The sequence below is a fragment of the Ambystoma mexicanum genome, chromosome 5p (genome assembly GCF_040938575.1).
Source record: "Ambystoma mexicanum isolate Mex_15411 chromosome 5p, UKY_AmexF1_1, whole genome shotgun sequence".
Classification (NCBI taxonomy): domain Eukaryota; kingdom Metazoa; phylum Chordata; class Amphibia; order Caudata; family Ambystomatidae; genus Ambystoma; species Ambystoma mexicanum.
Genome location: NC_090930.1, coordinates 349,857,183 through 349,876,109, shown reverse-complemented (window position 1 = coordinate 349,876,109; position 18,927 = coordinate 349,857,183). Strand labels below are relative to the sequence as shown.

General features: G+C 43.8%; 1 protein-coding gene across 1 annotated transcript in view; it reads right to left on the bottom strand.

The window, feature by feature from the left end:
• LOC138480529 (sodium- and chloride-dependent neutral and basic amino acid transporter B(0+)-like) overlaps window positions 1-18,927 on the bottom strand; it is a 75,783-nt gene that overhangs the window by 35,280 nt on the left and 21,576 nt on the right. Inside the window, exons 4-8 of the mRNA XM_069612284.1 lie at window positions 18,662-18,832; window positions 17,463-17,595; window positions 6,331-6,463; window positions 3,853-3,993; window positions 28-256 (exon numbers count right to left, since the gene is read on the bottom strand). Coding sequence (XP_069468385.1) covers window positions 28-256; window positions 3,853-3,993; window positions 6,331-6,463; window positions 17,463-17,595; window positions 18,662-18,832 — 807 coding nt within the window. The remainder of the gene's footprint in view (window positions 1-27; window positions 257-3,852; window positions 3,994-6,330; window positions 6,464-17,462; window positions 17,596-18,661; window positions 18,833-18,927) is intronic.

The following is an 18,927-nucleotide window of genomic DNA, read 5'->3' as shown; positions in this document are numbered from 1 at the left end:
AAGACCTGATTTTAATGTCAGGCTTACCCGAGTCGACCACTTTGGAAACCGGTTTCCCAGCTTTGAAAGCCATATGCCCTAGGATGGAGAAAATGGCAAATCCAGCGAAGACGCTGGTCAGGCAGTTTGTAACACAAACAAATATGGCGTCCGAGTAGCAGTTGTTGTGGAATTTATTGTAAGACGATAGTGCCACCAGACCACCCCAGGCCACCGAAAGGGAAAAGAAGATTTGAGTGGCTGCATCTTTCCAAACCTTAAAGAAGAAGAAAGCATTAATGTGTGGAAGATATCCTAACTAAAATATATCCAACAACTGCACGAGAATCTTTAATAGGCATGCTATACGAAAACTTGTAAAAACGCTAAAAATGAAAGGCCATGACATAAGAATAAACTCCATTTACAATCATTTACTTCGTCTATTTGGGCATTATATCTGTTACAATCCAGCTCAGTGTGCTGTCCAACATATTAGTTGTTCCTTTATCAGTCTATATAAAGGTTTAACCAGCAATTCATCTGGACAACTTTAAACACGACATTAATGCAAAAAGCTGATAAGTAACACTGTTCACGGTTAGATTAAAGCATGGGTACTAGCGGACATCAGATAAAAGCAATCCTGAAGGAGCGGATGTCTGAGGAGATTTGATAAGAGTCTAGGATCGAGCAGCAATCAAAGTGTTTTCAGCATGTGCAATAGCAACGTCGGAGTGAGCTACTATATTGTTATTTAAAAATGAAAAAGCTGTAGTAATCATTTTTTGGGATCGTATCTCTAGTAAATATCACCACTATTCAATTTATAAGTATTGACTTTTGTATAGATATGGGAAAGGTATTTGCCAGGCATTGGAGTAATGGTACTAACTGGCCATTAATGGTAGCATCTTGAAAATGGTGCACATACCTCCATACAATAGCAATGCCTGACACGTGCCTATCTAATACCTATGAACAAGCCAGAACTGTTTGCTAATATTTGTTAACAGGACTTCAGTGAAGGACACACATCTTGTTTATACATCAATTGGCTAAAGGAAGAACTGGATAAGGCATTTTTATTACACCAACAGCTTCTTTACATCAACAATTAAACCATTAGCTCAAAGGATTGCCTCGATACATCCTTTTCTGGCACTGCAAGTGAAAAGTTTGATTTTAAAGGTGCAATAGGGTTAGCTCAAAGAGATCACAGGAGTGTGTTTGGCAGGGAGGAGAAGAAGAAGTGGTTGGGAATGACCATAGGGATTAGAATGGCCATGGGCAGACAATGGGTGTATTGTGTCCCTCCTCTTAAGCCATTTCTCCCCAGCTGTACTCCAAGGCATTCATTTTCGCTTATAGGTGGCGATAAAGGACCACCTTATAGACACCTTATAGCCAGAACAGAAAATATAAATATTGGGATGTGTTTGAACAAAGCATTGAAAGAACCCACATTCTCAATGACTCCAAAATGAGCACCTTGTAGTGGAAAGGTAAATGTGTTGGAAAAGCTTGGACCTTCAGTCAAGCTAACAACTTAGATTCTTTTCATAGCGGAGTGCCCAACACGTCAGCGGTAAATGAAATGCGGTGGAATAATACCTGCATAGTCAAGTCCCCCCCCCTTCTTCATCACTCTCAACTGACTTGTTGATTCCCTTTAAAGGATTGATAACCCGCTTACATGCGACACATGAGTATCCTGTTGCGATTCCCCAATTCAGTGACACTGCTCTGAGGATACAGAGGCAGAACTGCGTAATGTGCACTAGAATAGGTATCAGCAGCTGCGGAAAACAGCTCCACAAGACTGCCATGCAGCAGATGAGAGCAACAAGATGAATTCTAGCCTGAAACTACACAAGGCAGTGTTGCTAATGCAGTCCACATACTGAAAGACTTCTGGTGTGCGGGGGGGGGGGGGGATCTGATGCTGCTCTTTCTTAAACTGAACCCTTCATCCATCGGCCCAAGCACCCGTTCAAGTCGATATTAATACTGTCAAGTGGGCTATAGGAAGCAATTTCACCCCATTGGCCAGACCCTATACTTGTACATAGAAATCACAATTAAAAGAGAGATAGAGGTCCCGTTTGTAAAAGAAAGGAAACCATCGAAGCAATCATGTCAGAGAATGTGCCAGAAGATTTCCCTTGGCAGGCACCTCTAAAAGAGCTGCTCTGTTCAGTAAGATGTGTTACAGGTCAAGGACAATTTAAGACTTTAAGCTGGGGGAAAAGGTAACTCAAGACAGATACTGAGAGGGGCGTTTGTTATAATTACTTTCAACCTCAACTTGTCCTCCAATTATAAAAGGTAAAGCCCCAAACGGCCCTGTCTTCCATTACTGATCAGAAGCTTTTCTCCACTATTTTTGGTACATACATTAATATTGTTATAATTTTGATTTGAAAACTATAAAAGATCTGAATCCAATCTTTGAGTATGCTGTACCCTTAAATGGGTGCTTGTTTTTTTACCACAAACATTTTGAAACATTAAGTTAAGTTGCATTTTTCAAAAACACAAAGCATGCTTTGAGCAGAATGTAAAGATTGACGTGCTCCTTGAATTCTGCATCATTGTGTACTGCATGCGAGACCTTGATTTACTAAGCAGACCTGTCAGCAGCTGGACGGGCAAGATGTCAGCGCAAAAGACTCAGTCTACTGCTCCCTGGGGTGTGTGCAAATATGAAAAGGCCCCGAGCAACTGCATTGGTGGATGGTGGGGGATCAGCCCTTCACTCGTGTAGTAAATCGGTGTGAATTGCTAGTGGTTGCCCTTAAATGTCCTGTTATTTGCAATTTGTGGCACTGTGCCCTAATGGGGCCATTGTCCATCATATTGAAGCAGACTATAGCGTAACGCAAATCATTACATCACAAAGACTTGGTATTTCTATTAATATGTGTACATTCACTGCAGGATAGGAATTTTTTTTTAAAATAAATTGTTGCACACAATTAAAATGGAGACCTCAGAGAGATGCATAGGTGTCGCTAAAATCATCATGTTACACATAAGTAAATCAGGCATCCCATGAAGGAACACAAGGAACATTTCATCATTATTTTCTTTAACACTAATTTGACAACAAAGGCTCCGGACCAATGGTCTAATCGCAATACAAAGGAGCAGAGCTGGTTAGGAGGGATGCCCGGTAAGTAGAACACCAGTGTAGAACACCCGTGACTGACAAATCAATTTGAAAGTTTTGCTTTGTTCTGAAAAACCTAAATCTGAAATGTATACTGGGATTCCAAGCATTAACATTCTCCTTTTTGATGTAAATGGTGCAGGCTTTCTTAGGGGGGGAGGAGGGGGATTATTGCATAGGATGTCCATAGTTATTGGGCATACTGCACGATTTGAATTGCTGGTTCATCATGGTTATCTCTTCGCAACTAGCTTTACATCTTGTCCTCATCCTTTGACCAAACTAACCACATTCTAAGCCATGGTTGGTACCGACACATTCTAGGTTGGACCACCCAATGTGAATTCAACACTCAGCTGGAAAGGCAGCAATGTTAGATTTCCATTTAGCTTCTAATATTGGGGATAGCAAGATGTACATATTTCAAAAATGGGTCTGTTGATTTTCAGTGACCAGATCTTATAGACTGCACATTGTATGATCTGCCTTTCCTTCTTATAGCAGTTCTTAGAGTCAATTCAAATACTTGGTAATTAGTAATTATTGTAATTGTGCCCTTTTACGGATTCAAAACTATGTGCAGCTTGTATGCATGCTGTTTGATTTATAAATAGTATACAGGCATACATATTAACAAACATCCCATTACCCTGTGAGCAAAAATAGAACTCAGACCACGGATTTAAGATAAGAGGACTCAGATCTGCGCCCTTCAGCTTGGAAAAGTCGGATTGTTCACCGATATAATACTGGATGCCTTCATAAGCGCCTTCTAGGGTCACGCCTCTTATCAGTAGGATCAGCAGCACAACGTAGGGAAATATTGCTGTGAAATACACAACCTACCAGTAGAAAGACAAAAATCAGAGTTAATTTCACAATTTAAAACAGTTTTTCTGTTTCGAAAATTAAATGATCATGCCTTCCAAAACAAAATACCACAGACACTGGAAATGTTTCAAACTAACTTAAGCCATTTCTTTTCCAAGTGTTCAGTACTTTGCCATGTGAGTGCTTCTATGTTGCAGATATCCTATCCAAATGAGGATATCAGGGTAATGTTATTAAGTTGGCTGCTTGTCAATTGTTGGTATCGTTTGAGAATTTGGATGTAATTCAATTAGTTCCCATGCTCCATGTTAGCAAAATGTAACATAAGAGTACTGATCCAAAGAAAATCGTGAACAACTTGGACAATATAAGCTCAGAAGAAACAAGAAGATATGATATATGGCATTTATAATGCGCCTATACACAAGTGTTTCGAGGTGCGACGAGGCAAGGAAGGGGGAACAGAGGGAAGACAGACAACTATCTTACTATGCCGGTGTCATTCAGTTCGAGCAAGTGGATGGGAAGGGGGAATGGGAAACTACTATTTGTTCTATTATCCCATGTATTGCAAAGTATGGCCAGCATGTGGCAAGTGCAAGGGTAAAGGGTAAGTGCAGGCATCAGGTGTCTAGTGCTGGTGGCAGGACTGTAGGGAAACCGAAAACAGTCCCCAAGTGTGGGGGTTGCCAGGAGGGCAGAGCAGGTGTGTGACTAGCCGAGGAGGGGACCTGGGCCCGAGATCGGAGGGTGGCCAGGTAAACCAGTGCAGATGACTGCCTGCAGCTAGTGGAAAAGCTAGGATGAAGACATCACATCTCCATGAGCCACTTTCCCTGCTGAGAAATCCCACCCCCTTTCATCCACGACAGAGATGAACAGGGCGCAAAATCTGGCCTGACACGTCCCACCAATATATGAGCCACTTCCCTGAATTAAAGGCCGCCTATTGGAGGAAGTGCTCTTGCATCTGTCTGACTCGAACACAGTCCTCCTAGCTTGCCAACGTGAGTAGCCAAGTCACTGAGCTGTGCTGCACTCGCTCAGCCTCCCGTAGACGTTGTCTTTATGCCCGACTCTTCGCCAGGCCCATCTGCATTACAGAAACTCAGGGTTGACCCAGAATTACTCCATCGCAGCGTACCTCATGAGAGTCAAAAGGCCAGTGCATGACTAACTGTGCCAAGCCCAGCATCCTTTCCGGTGCAGGGGGACTGATCACGTGCAAGATGATCAGCCAGTCTTTCAGAGACATCAACAGGACATTTCACAGGCAGATGTTCTACAGCCCCAACAAAAACAAACAGGCGTTAGTCTAACAGTTGCACAGAGTGCACAAAAAAAAAAAAAAAAAAAAAACCACCTATGGACCAACCACACCAGACATGCGCGGTGTACTGACACGTGAAAAGGTACACCCTGTGCAAACTAGCTTTAGAGGCAGTGTCCTGACAGTTGACTGACTGCCCCAGCCGTTTAGAGGGAGATTCCCTGCACGTGACTGACAGTATTCTCGACTGATTGGCCTTTAGAGGCATCCCTAATATGGCATCATTTGTGACCCAGCGCCACCATCCTCTCAGAAGCACACGTGAGATCTGCGGTGCACTTAGAGGATTGGCCAACATGTAACAGTCTCTGGTTCTAGGTTATGGACAAGCCATAGGTTGGCATGGTGTGCAGAGGACTGCAAGCTGAGTTTGCCATGTGGCAAACTCTGCCTCAGAGCTATGGTACTTTTAAAAAGCACGGACCTGACATGGCACCCACACCAGTCCGTTGCAATTAGCATACCGTGAATTCATGGGAATGACATTGCCGTGAATTATGGAATTTTACAAATGGCAGCCTTATAACTTCAATGTAGGCAATGAGAGACACTCCGGCGAATTCACCAAGCATTTACACTGCTGCAAATGGCAGCTGTGCGATTTCTGCCTGATTCACAACACTGAAAAGGCTGATCTGTGCGGTCACACTGCAGAAATACCACTGACTTCGGGGGCAGGGTAGCGTAACCTGCGTGCACACCCACTTTGCATGGTGGGTGCCACTGCAGGAGTGGCACTGTCAGTGTTGAGACAAAGACATACATGTTCCCCCATTCGATCATAACAGTCATATTAGAGACATGGGAAAATCCTCCACAGGAACCAGTTTAACTTAAGTATATTTTTTCAAACACAAAATAAAAATACATAAGCGGTGGAAGAATACTTTTCTGGAGTTCTGTAGATGATTATAAACCATTTGCCCACACCACGCACCATAAAAGCATTTTGAGTGCATTATGTTGTGTAAGCATACATCGTTAAATATACATACAAAAATATATAAATGTACTGTACCTTTCCAGAAGACTTTATTCCTTTAAACAATGATGCTCCAACTATTATCCAAGACAGCAGAAGGCAAATAGCCAAATGCCAGACAACAGTCCCCGTCTCGTCCATGCTGCTGGAGCGCCGAAGCGCCTCCCGCCTGTAAATAACATGATACTTTAATGAGTTCAGTTGCCTATGCAATGCTGGTGTCGCAAAATACATCTGCCCCCTCACGGACTCTCCCCTTAGCGATTTCATTTCAGAATCAATTCTCCCCGGTGGCGGGGATGAAGGGAGACTGTTACGTGGAGGGGTTATTGCGCGACACCGGCTTTGTGCCGGATAAACCTTAAAACTCCTGCCAGTCCCTCAGAGGTCAAGTCCTGAAAAAAAAGGTGGGAGGGGACGCACCAATTAACATACCAATTGAATGTGACATCACCAGACATTAGCGTATCAAGTTGACCGGAGAAAAGTGGGAGGGCTCTGTACACCCGCGTGCACCATCGACTTGAGCCCTGCAGATGTGTGTCTAGCAAACAGGTAAACCGGTAGGTGATAATCATGCATCAAGAGTATGTAAAATGCCCCTGCAATGGCCACACCAGTGCAACATACAACCATACGTCCGTTCTTCTCTGCTGGCGGTGGCACGTGCCTGTAATATTGTCTAATTCTGCTATAGCCCAATGCCATTGCTGGTTAAAATGGGAGCCAAGACGAGACGCATGAAATAAAAGAAGCAGTTTCTCAAATGGAAAACTGTCTAGGTATTTCACCTTTCTAAAAAAATTAAAGAGGGCATGTAACTGAGGAAGTGGGACTTAACCAGGTTTCCTCAAGGGTTTTACATGACACTGTTGCAAACAACCCACAAAACCAAGGTATGCGTATGGACAAATGGATGAATAAACTACTTGAATGATACAGTCACAAATAAAGGTTATACCAGGAGCAACATGTGCCTCCCGCAAATCGTACTCACGCTGGTATGGTGAATCAGAAACATTCCATTGCATATATATTCAATCTCAAAGAATCCCATGTGTTAGTTCCGCCACTGCTGGCCAATAGGCCGGCTCATGCCGGATCCGAGATCTGGCATCAGATCTCTAGCCGGATCTTGGGATCTGCTTTCCTCAGCCCCAGCAAAGATCCCACACCATGCCATGTGTGAGATTTTTCAGTGCGCACCCGTCGGGGGTGGGGGTGGTGACGGGTGCACACAAAAAAAAAAAACCCGTTTCAGCAGACACAATAAAAGAACAGCAGGGGGTCCAGCTGCTGAGAGTGTTCGTGTCAATTGACCCCTGTGCTGTTCTTGTATTGTATGTGGCCCAGCGTGCCACCCTTAACCTATAGCAAATAAAGGGCACATTGCCTCCAGCTCACTGTCATGCAAAATTAACTATCGGCACAATACTTAAGTTTGCCTGACATGAGCTGTAGGCATGGCGCCTGTTATTTTCTTAGGGGGGGGGGGGAGAGGCAGGAGGGGGTGTTAGGGAGAATTCACAAGAATGTGCTAATTTCCCTTACCTTTTGAGACCCCCAGCAACTTTGCTGGATTACTAGGATTGGATTTTTCTACCTGGGAAGAGCGAGCCTTTTTCCCCCACTCTGTATTTTGGTGTGTCTCACTTGTGTTCTTTGGTTATAACACATCTCCATTGGCATCCTCTTTTTTCTGTGTGTGACACAGCACCTTTGGTGCATTGGCACAGGGATGTCTTTCAGACTTCAAGGTTTAAATACCTTCTCTGGGATGACTACTGTCTCCCAGAGCATATAAAGTTAAAATGACTTTACTAGTCTCTTAAGTTTACTTACCCAGCACACCATCTTCCTATAGAGTGCTGGAGGGGTTGCCTGGCATCCCCGGAGTCAAAACACTCATGTAACAGTCAATTGTTAACCTTTCCTACTTTAAATGTCTGGTGGCAGTGGTTTAGAGCAAACTACCATGATTTTTCCAGACCATGAACTTTAGCTAGAAATCGGGTCGGCCATGTTTTTCAATATGGCGCTCAAGACAAACTCTGGTTGACTTTTCACCATTTCATTTAGGAAAGGTCCTTCTTGTGTTTGTCTCTGCGTGCAAAACCAGGTTTGGTCCCTTTGTTCATTGGGCTTTGGCAGGGTTCAATGCTGAAGCCCTCCTCTGGCGCCAGTGTCTGGGGTGGACAGGATGTGAGGGAGGTGCCCGAAACTCCCAGTGCTTAGTCTCCTAGGAGACCTGAATGCATTCTGGCATGATTGGCCAGCTGACAGTCTGGCAAGGACAGCCACCCTGCTGTGTGAGTGACAGCCAGTTTGGAATGAATGGGGGGAACTTTTTAAAAGCAGGTCTCTGGGACTTGGAAAGCAGAGTCGACCACTGGAACGAAAGAACCAAAGGCAAGCTGAAGGAAGAGGACTGCTGCAACTCCTGCACGACCGGTGAAGCCCTGCTGCAGGTCTGAATTGCCTGAAACTCCATCGACAGAAGCTCTTCAAGGTTAACTTCTTCCCTTTAGTTTGGTGGGAACAACCAACTCGCAAGCCATCTGGACACTATCCCCATCTGGTCGAATATTCATTCGAGTGCTGTTGAAAACCGGATAGCCAGAGGGAAGGAAGCCAGCTTGTGGACTTTAAGGCACTCACACCTTAAACCGACTTCTTGCTAAGCTTTTGGTTTCATCCCTAGGCAGTGCAGGAACCTCCAGACATCCTCCTTGTCCCCACGACTGAAGCTCAGGAACAGCGAGATCTGCTGGAACAACTGCCTCAGCTACAGCTCTTCTCACTAACAAGATTGCAAACACGGTCCGGAAATCTTTTCGGCAATTGCAAAAGGTTATGGAAACTCAACTTCGAAGGCTTGTCCTTCCCTAAACATGTCAAACTTTTTGCCTAGCCAATTCTTCTAAACTCTGTGGCAAAGACTTAACCGCTTATGTTATCCTATACAAGGACTTTGAACCATTGATTTGGCCCAGGCCTATTGAATTGAATTTTGTAGTCTACTGAAACCCTTTGCCCTGCCTATTCCAGTATGTGTGCTATTGATTCTATAACCTTGTCTTTTTATCCCTTTGTAAAGTATCGCGAGTGCCATTTTGCTCCCACTTCAGGGGAGCTGAACTTGTTCAGTAATTTATTGGTGGTGTTTTTGTAGTATATTAAGTGTGATATTGAGCTGCTCTTGCTAGTGTAATGTTTTCAAACTGTACATAAATGTATATTCTTTCACCAGGAAACCTTAAGTGTATATTTGAATCACTGTATTTGTTGGTCCTTTGTGCAACGTGTTCTACTGCTCACTAAACTCGAGAGAAGTCTGGCTGCTCAGCCACTGCTACCACATAACTGTAGAACAGGCTTGTACCAAAAGTGAAATTGTACTGACACGTAGTCTTAATTGCATGTAGTGTTCCCAAAGGGCACTGCATGCGATTCTGCCTAACAGGGGGCAGAACTCATGGTGCCATCTCCAGCCCCGTTTACAATAGTTGCAGGAATCCCATGAACTATCTTAGCACAGTTGCAGCTTGTTAATTGCAGGTTAACACCGAACTCTGCAGCAGGAGCACAAAATCCTTCACTCCACTGCAGTAGTTTTACTGTGATCAATACCGTTTCAAATGTGGAGTTCCCAGTGTTGATGCTTCCCACCAGACCACACAATTTTCATCAAAGCAGATGTATCATATTTGGATATTTGGTTTTCCAGGGAATATTGCACTATAGTTTGCCAGGTTTAAAAGATGTTGCCAGCGTAGTTATTGGAAAGAAATAGCACAATTGTTAAACTGTTTTGAATATTTGCTTTGAGTAGAGTTCAAATGCCAGCTCCACCCCCTCTGAGCTCCACCTCCTCATAACCCTGCCTCCAAACTCCACCCCCACCCCAGCCCTTGTGGGATACCCCACAGTTTTTCCATTTCCACTACTGATTACAGTGAATCCCAAAGAATCATATTGTCTGGTATGAGGAGTCTGATCTATGATGTTTGAGGAAATTTGTTCGAAGCCTATTTGATCGAATTTGTTTTAACATATTTAATGGCAACGAAAATGTGGGAAGTGCCCCCCGCAATTCCCTGCACAGCATCCATCATAACTAAACCTAACGTCCCCCCACCCCCCAGATCTATATTTGCGGCAAAATGTATTGACCACAGGCGAACAGATTGACTTTGGAACAATTGGGCCAGTAAAGAAATGGGGCAGTTGTGTGAGTCATGTGCTCAATTAACAGTTTGTGGTTGTTTTAAATTGTGTATGAATAGGACCAGCGATTTGTGAAGAGGCATTTCCCCCTGCAGATAACTTGCTCTTTGTAAAGGTATATGTGAAAAAGAAAACAATGCAACTACTTGAAAACCTGGTGTCAATCAGTGGAGAAAATTAAAAAGCTTTCAGTAGAGATAGAGTGGAATGACTCCCTGCAGGATTTCTCCCATTTCCAAATATGTACTTATGCCAAGTTGGAACCTGGGTAAGTGCTACCTCAGTAAAAAAAAAATAAAAGTCCTGCTTTACTTACCACTTTTGGGGAGTTTGGCCATTTGGTGCCATTGTATTTGGTATTTAATTACATGCCAAACATGCTCATAGGATATCTTTGTGCTAGCTCTGCTGTGCAGTAACATGTGTTATTGGGCTAACATCTATATTTCTAAGCAGTCGTCTGAAAGATAATGGCTTAATGCAGCCATAATCAGCTCCTTGCGTGATAAAAAGAACAGCCATAGGAAATTGTTCCTGCAGCTCTTCAGCCACTTAATTTATAAACAATACGTCTAGCCTGACAACCGTTACTTGGCCTGAATTTGTGTTTCAAAAGCATTAATTGAAAGTCACAGCCATCATACGTCTAGGTATTGTCAACAGTTGCTACTTCTTATAGTGAGTACCATTATGACAGTGCTATGCAAACGCCTGCCCCATGCCTGCACACAATCCACCACAGTTGTCCTTGCCAATGTTGGCTATGCGTTTCTATTCCTTAGATAGGCATCAATGTGCAACCCTACTTTTCCTGGCCCATCAATGGGCATGGCTCTGTCCTCTACCAGTTTGCTTATGCAAACTAGGGGTAATTTGCACTTCCCCGCCGCACCAATCCAGTCCCATAAGTCGGTGTGCTCAAAATGCACATTCATTACACAGAAATATACACTGGACCAGTAGTGTTCACATTTGCTAAATAAACCCTCCAGACCATCTTTCTTCGCCTGCCAAGCCATTGCAAAAGGGGAAAGATCATATGCAAATTGAGCTTGGTCCCGCACCAAAAGGGGTAGTCGAGCCTAAACTGCTTGGTCACATCCCTTCTGCACGAGACCACCGGCATCCCCTAACATCTTTCAGCCTTGTCGGGCCTCATCAGTGCAGAGTAGCCTGGGTCTCTGGGCCCAGTAGGCATGGGACCCACTTTTGCCTTCCAAAAAACCTTTAAGAAGGAGTAGACTTTTGCAGTACACTATTTTTGGCACAAATGTAATTCTTTGTGGACCAGGCCTTGAGGCATAAAGAGCCCTGGACAATATGTGAACGAAATAATTTCATGTAAGACAGTTCTTGACTACTGAGAAACTTAATTCTCATCTACCCATGAGTGCCGAGCCAAGTACTTGAGAATTTTGTAAATCGGGCGTTTGTGTGCCATGTGCAAAACCCCACCACTCTGTGGTTGGTTTGATTTACTCCACTTAGGAATTGTAATCTGGCAAGGTTGTAGAAGCCCTGGCTTTTTTGATTCTCATTTAATATAAAATGGTGTAGATAATTCCAGCTCAGAAAATGTGGTCTGCTAACCAGAGACCCCTTTTCTTTAGCTCCATGCCAAAAGCATAGTGACACATGTGACCTGCTGCATCTGTCTCCTGATCTGCAGTGCCTGTACTCGAGTGGCAAAGAGCAGGTTCAAAGTTCACAGGTGCCCTTTTTGCAACTGCCTTGACGCCAAGTCACTACAGTGCAGACGTTGAATTTCAATCGGCCCCTCAGTTCCAAAATCACTTAATTATGATAAACTATTGGTGACACAAGTCATACCTGAGCTTCAGTATGGTGGCTGGTAGTTCACATAAATATTAAAGACCCATTGGATATGTAACATACTCATGCAAATACTGTAAAGCCAGGCCAGCCATGGAAAGCGTGTATGCGTTGTTGCTAGACTCTCTCGGCTGTAACCAAGAGGACAATAGCCAGAGGGGCTGCCTCCATTTGATCATTTGTGGGTTACAACTCTCTAACCCATTAAGCTCTCAGCAGGAGCAGGCTTCAGGTGGCACAGCCTAAACCAAAGGCCTCGCCTTACACCAAAGGGCCTGTGATGGGATGTGCCTGAGAAGGGGGAAGAACTATTGAAACCAGAGGAAGCACAGGATAGCAGGGAAAGGATTCCAACATCTTGCTTTTCTCTACATCTCTCCGTCCTCCATCTCCTACAGTTCCTTTAGCACCAAGCCCAATGAGTATAATGCAATAAACTAAGGACCTCTGGTCACAAGGACAGGAACTGGGCCCTAAAGCAAGTCTGCTTCCATCCAATCCTGTGCAGCCTTTTGCCTATAAAGAGGGGGTGTTCCACACCTTATTTGCTGCTTTCTGGACCTTCAAGAATAATTCATTTGGACCCCTTTTGGGAGAGCAGTCCTTTCCAAAGCCCTCCATAAGTAAGGTGAAGAGCATGTCCCAAGGCAGAGACACACTCTGCTCCCTACCCACTCTCGATGCATTGGGGTGACCTGCTGCTGGAGCAATACCTACTGCTAAGCCAGCTGTATCGGGGACCCAGGACCTCATTGGTGGAGAAGGCCACCTGCAGGTGTTTACCAGCCCCCCGTGTTTTGAGAATGAGAACAAGGACTGGTTTTGTCCCTAAGGCTCGGAATTGCGATTCACAGCATCCTGAAATCAAGAACAGCCAGGATCCCTGGTGTGTTTGGCATCAGTCCGATTGCACAGCATTTGAATGTACACCACATTCAAACCAACTGAACCCAGTGCTGCCTTTGCAATTCGCTCACACTTCAAACCACTGTGCTTGCATGTACGCCAAGCGTGTCACCCTGTCGACTTGAACCACCAGCTCATCATTGGACTTCAGCACAAACCATTGGAAGCATTATATCATGCATCATTCTGAACAGGTGGTAATAAACATCTTCACAGCTCAACCTCAAACCGCTGCCTCGTTGAACTGCACATTGGACTATCAGGATCACATCTTCAAACCATTACCTAGGTTCAAACCACTACTGTGCAACTCATCCATCCTAGCCAGCGTCACCAAATGTCTTGAACTTCAAACAGATCCTTGTTAGCCCTCTGAAATTCATCACTTATAGATCTGGCCCCCTCACAATATATTGTGAAGAACAGCAAGAAAGCACGGTGCCTGATACCTGGCATCGTCCCAATACAGCGTTGAAGATATGAAAGATATTATGCGCTCAGACAAACGTACCAAATGTACCCTCGAACTGATGTGGTAGAAGGAAGTCCGATATGATTATTCATAACGCGCTTCATAAACAGATGTCTAAGCACGGACCCGAGGATCGAACCTGTGTTGCTCGGTCGTCTTGCCTCCAATACTAGCACATTGCCCCTGAGCTATCCTCCCGAGACTATGTTCATTGGTGCAGACACCAATGAACATAGAACTATAAGTAAAGTGACAGGTGTAAAGTGACGCCATGAAGTGAAGCGATGAGGACACAATGAAACGATATACAAAATATGCCTACAATGAAGATGTGACTGTAGTAATAAAGTTTTGAATATGCAAATGTAAAGAAATCATATACACTGAGAAGAGATGCAGTAGAGGCATACACGTAGAAATGAAACTCAAGGTAGATGACATATAGAAGCTTGCTAAATGTAGAAAATAGAACACGGGTAAAGCAGCCATGTCGAGAAGATGGACTGTTTTTAAAGCCAAGGAGAGAGATAAAGGCTGCAGAGCAGACAGGCACTGAAATACAAATTTATGTATGAACAAATGATATTTGTTTGGCTCAGGATCAAGGATGCAGCAGCAAGAAGGAATTCAAAGAGTCAAAGAGGATAAGTCATGTACGCAGGACATATTTCTCTTGGATTAAGTAAAGGAGTAAACATTTGCTAATGCCAAGTATTGGTCAAAGATGCAGAAAGCATATGCAAGATCTAGCACCCAAGTCTCCAAAGGCCAAGCAGAGTAATAGCAGCCAGTATAATTGATCAAATAGCACTAAATAGAAGGAGACGATAGACAAAATCATGGTCTCCTCACACGTGGTGCAATACCTGAACACTCCAGATGAAGATAGGAGTGTACCTTCACTCCTTTTAATTTTTGATTAAGAGAACAGTCAGGAAGGTCAACTACAAAGAAGAGGCCTTTGCTTAGGGCCTAACTGATGAGATGGCAGGCTGATGGCCAAGTGGGCAGTTGTCTGATGTTGTGCCCTGCACCTGGGTTTCATTGTGCTTACGTGCTGCTAACGAGTCACATGTCCAAGGTTGGAAGAGAGTGCCAACCAATCAGGATGGACTATACATTGTTGCAGAAGCCAATCTGCTGTTATTCTAATTTTGTCTGAATTATACGTAGATAGAGGTAGTTTGAGGTGTGCCTACTTGATAAGGGGCAGCCAATGACATTACAAATGCCTAAAAAAAAACTATAGGTACATATGTTCCCTCAATCTATCCCTCCACCAGGTGGGGTTTTTACTATTTACCACATAGGATAACGTCATAGCTGACGTACAAAGCCTTTGAGTAACTGAAATGTTTTCAAGAGTGTTGCGATTTGTTATGCTTGCCAGATTTCTCTACTTTAATTGATAATAAAGTAGCGTTTTGCCATGTTCGAGTCGGTCCGGTATATTGGGGCTATCCAGGTGCTACTCAAACCGACTCGATTCTCACTCACCTCTTGGACAGCTTGGTGCATCCAAACTGCTTTTGACCTGCTTGAACAGTGATAATAAGCCTGGTTTGGTGCCATTAACTGCCAATATATGAATATGGTACTGCTGGAAGGACTAGCCCCTCATGTCCACTTGTTGGTACTGTAAAACCCCCATTCTGAACTCAGTTTCATGCCTGTTTTTTCTTCCTGCTAAGCATTTGGAGTACTCCATCTTCCAGATATGCATGAAGGGGTTAGCTAGATGCCTCTTCAGTGGTGGTTAGTGAAATTTGCATTTGAAGGGTGTAAATATTTGCCGTAAATATGCATGAACGGCCAGGCATAGGGACAGAGCCAAAACCAACCACAGGTGGTTCGGCAGAGTTCTCCCCAGAGAACATTTTGTTCAATAATGGGTTAAAATTGTGCATTGTACAGCACATATTCTGTGGAAAAATTGGGGTAAAATAACAGATTGCAATTGGTTTTGTAGGGTAATGCTTGACAAATCTAATCGATGCAAGCCAAATATTTTCATGCTGACTGTCCAAACATTCCCATGCTGGATGCACTTCTACCGGTACATATTCCCATATAGGAACATACTGATGTTTTCTTTGTGCATAATGGCAGTAATCATATCATTAGATAATGTGTCCAAGCTAGTTCTGCCAATATATGCCAGTACTTGCGCATAAGAAACTACTCATGTTGGCTTTGCTATTAAAAATGACAATGCCACAATAAGAAACATTTCCGACACATGATAGCACTTTTGTTTGCTTGATCATAAATGCCTAGCAAAATAAAAGTCATGCCACAGTAAGAAATGGCTGGACTGGCTACACGAAAATGCCAGTCTAGCCACGTAATAACACTTAACATGCTTGCTTTATTATAAATGGCCAGTAAGAATTGGCATGCCAGAGGCTGAAAACATAACTGGACTGGCTGCAGCAATGATTTCCAACATGCAAACCTGTTGAACCGGCTCCGATTTGGTGGTGCGGGAAACATTTTTAAAGCAATCACACACACAAAATATTTAATTTATGCAGCTTCGCACACATTCATATTTTTCTTGCTTGCAGGCATCCCGGTCCAAGTTCTGTGCTGGTCAGCTCGACGCAGCATGAACAGGAACCAGGAAGTGGAGAGTGCTATATTGTTCCTGCACATGAACCCAGGATATGACGTGTTCCTTGGAGGAAGCTCCAAAAGCTCTGTATGTGCAATGAGGCGCAGGAGCACCCCTAACAAATGCAGAGCAACAGTACCCCAGCCTGCATCGACAATGAGCCATGCAAGGATGGGGTTGAAAAACCACATACCTGCATGACCCATTGGACATGCACACAGGGGTATGAAATGTCAAAAGGAAACCACTTTGACAGTTTTAAGAAGCCAGTCAAGGAGCATCCCTCAGCAACTTTTCGAAGCCAAGGGAACGGTCAGGGATTTTATATATAAAAATAAATGGGTGGGTGGGTAGATCGCCCCCCCCCCCCCCCCCGCATCAACTATTATGGACAAACCATCCCACCGCCTCTTGCAGTATACAATTCAAGTTGTCAATATGGGATTTGTTTGTAGGGAAATGGCCACAAAATGTGTGGTCCCCTTTGCACCTCGAATTCTGAAACACAGGGCCTTCATGAATCGGACATCGGACCCCGTTTATGTAAACAACATTATGTAGCATAAGCACATGGGTGATGGTTCGGGTACATCTCAAAGGCCATGCCACATCGGTGAATATTCTGTTCAGAGTCTGTTTAGGTTTTGCCACTCTCGGTGTCCAAATGCTCATTTCAATAACCCCAGAGAAAAAGGGATTGTAACTGTCATGTACAACGTGTTATATACATTGTAATATATTTTGGAACTTAATAATGCATATTTAGATGGTAGTTCACAGTACACTAATTGCAGGTGTCCTGCATTGGTACTTAATAAGTTGAGCATCTGTGTGTTCTTTGCATTGGCAGCACACAGTATACTCGTATGCAGAGATGAAAGCCCGCTCAAAGAAGTCTCCTGTTGGCTCGGAGCCCTCAAGGACGGTAGAGGAGGATCAAAGAACCAACTTGTTCAGGGTACAGCCCAATTTTCAAAGGCAAGACTTTCTATCAAATGAACCCTAAAATGCTTCACCTCCCACTCTGCTGAATTGCACCTGCACCGCACCATGCATTTCTTGGAGCTTCGTAATGATTGCAGTGGGCATGGTGCGTGGTTTGGAAAGGATACTTACTCCCAGTAGAGTTTGCTTGGAAGCTGCACGTCGAGTTCCATTGTGCTGTTCGCCAAGCACATCTGATTGCTATCCGCCACCCAGGTTAAATTCACTGTGATTATATCTTCTCCGGAAGATACATTGCAAGAACCTGTGCAAATACAAAGCCTAATTTTAAAATCCAATATGTTAAAACGCTTTTCAGTTGTTCATATCAAGAAGGGATTGCATGTGCTTTATTCCGTGATACCTTTGATTGGACTGACAAAGTACAAAAGTGCATATACTATGAAGGCACCAAATGATTAAAGACGTGATGTGTGAGTGTTTTTAGAGAGAAATACAAATGTATGCACGTAGGTGGAATTATGGTGTATGGTGTGTTTGCACATTAGCATTGCACGTATTGGGTTTCACATGCACAAAATACCATAATACCCCTCTTATTGTGTTACCAAAATAAAATGTAACCCAATTTACATAACATATACAAAACATGGAAATGTAGGTCTATAAATGAAGGGGTGTCCTGCAACGCCGACTGAATCGCAGCTGTAACACATTCTTAACCAGAGGATGCCAGGATGCCGACTAAGATGCTTAGATGAGAGATTAGACATCACCAGCATGCTTCCATGCATGAGAATGCAGCTTTCATAAAAATCAACCACAGAGCTTCCTCAGTGTAGGGCTAGAGGGCTGCAGCACACCAAGCATGACATGGGTATGGGCAGGACCATCAGGGGCCCAAGCAGCCGGGTTTGGGGGTGAAGGGGGAGGGGTTGGGCACCAGCACGCCAGCCGCACATTTCTTCCTTGGGGTTGTAACTATTTCCTATGATGTGTAGTTGTGGCAGGTCTTATCGCCTCACATTCCTCAAGGCTCTCCTTGGAGGACAGTGCAAGCACCGGAGAAAGTAGACAGGAGGGGGTCATACACAATATATCAGTTCAGCTGGCCAGCTAGCAACTGAATGATGTAATCCAACTCGGACGTCATATGCAACTTGAGCTCCTGTTATCTGATGTCACTCAGAACCTGCCCTGCGATAAAATATATTCCAATACTCAATAGAAACATATGTAATGCATGTGAAACAATGGATGATGCATGTTCTCTAAAATGTCCAAGTCATCCCATTTATCAAGGTACTTTAGAAAAGAAATCTAACTTGAGAGAAAAGTATTAAAGAATTTCAAAAAGATGACCTAAGTACCTTTTGGTGTCTTACTGCAGATTGTGTCATTCAGCCCATCCCACCTGGAGCAGTCCGCCCATGGAAGCACATTTGTGAATGAGGCGAACATATAATAAATGCTGTAGGCAATGATAACATTATAATAAATAGCCGCTAATGTTGAAATAAGGACCATGGTCACTCCCACTCCTAGAAAGTAAGAAACACATTGGAAGAAGAACAAAGTGATATTAAGACACATGACGAAACACAGCAGATGTCATACTTTACACACATGACATTGT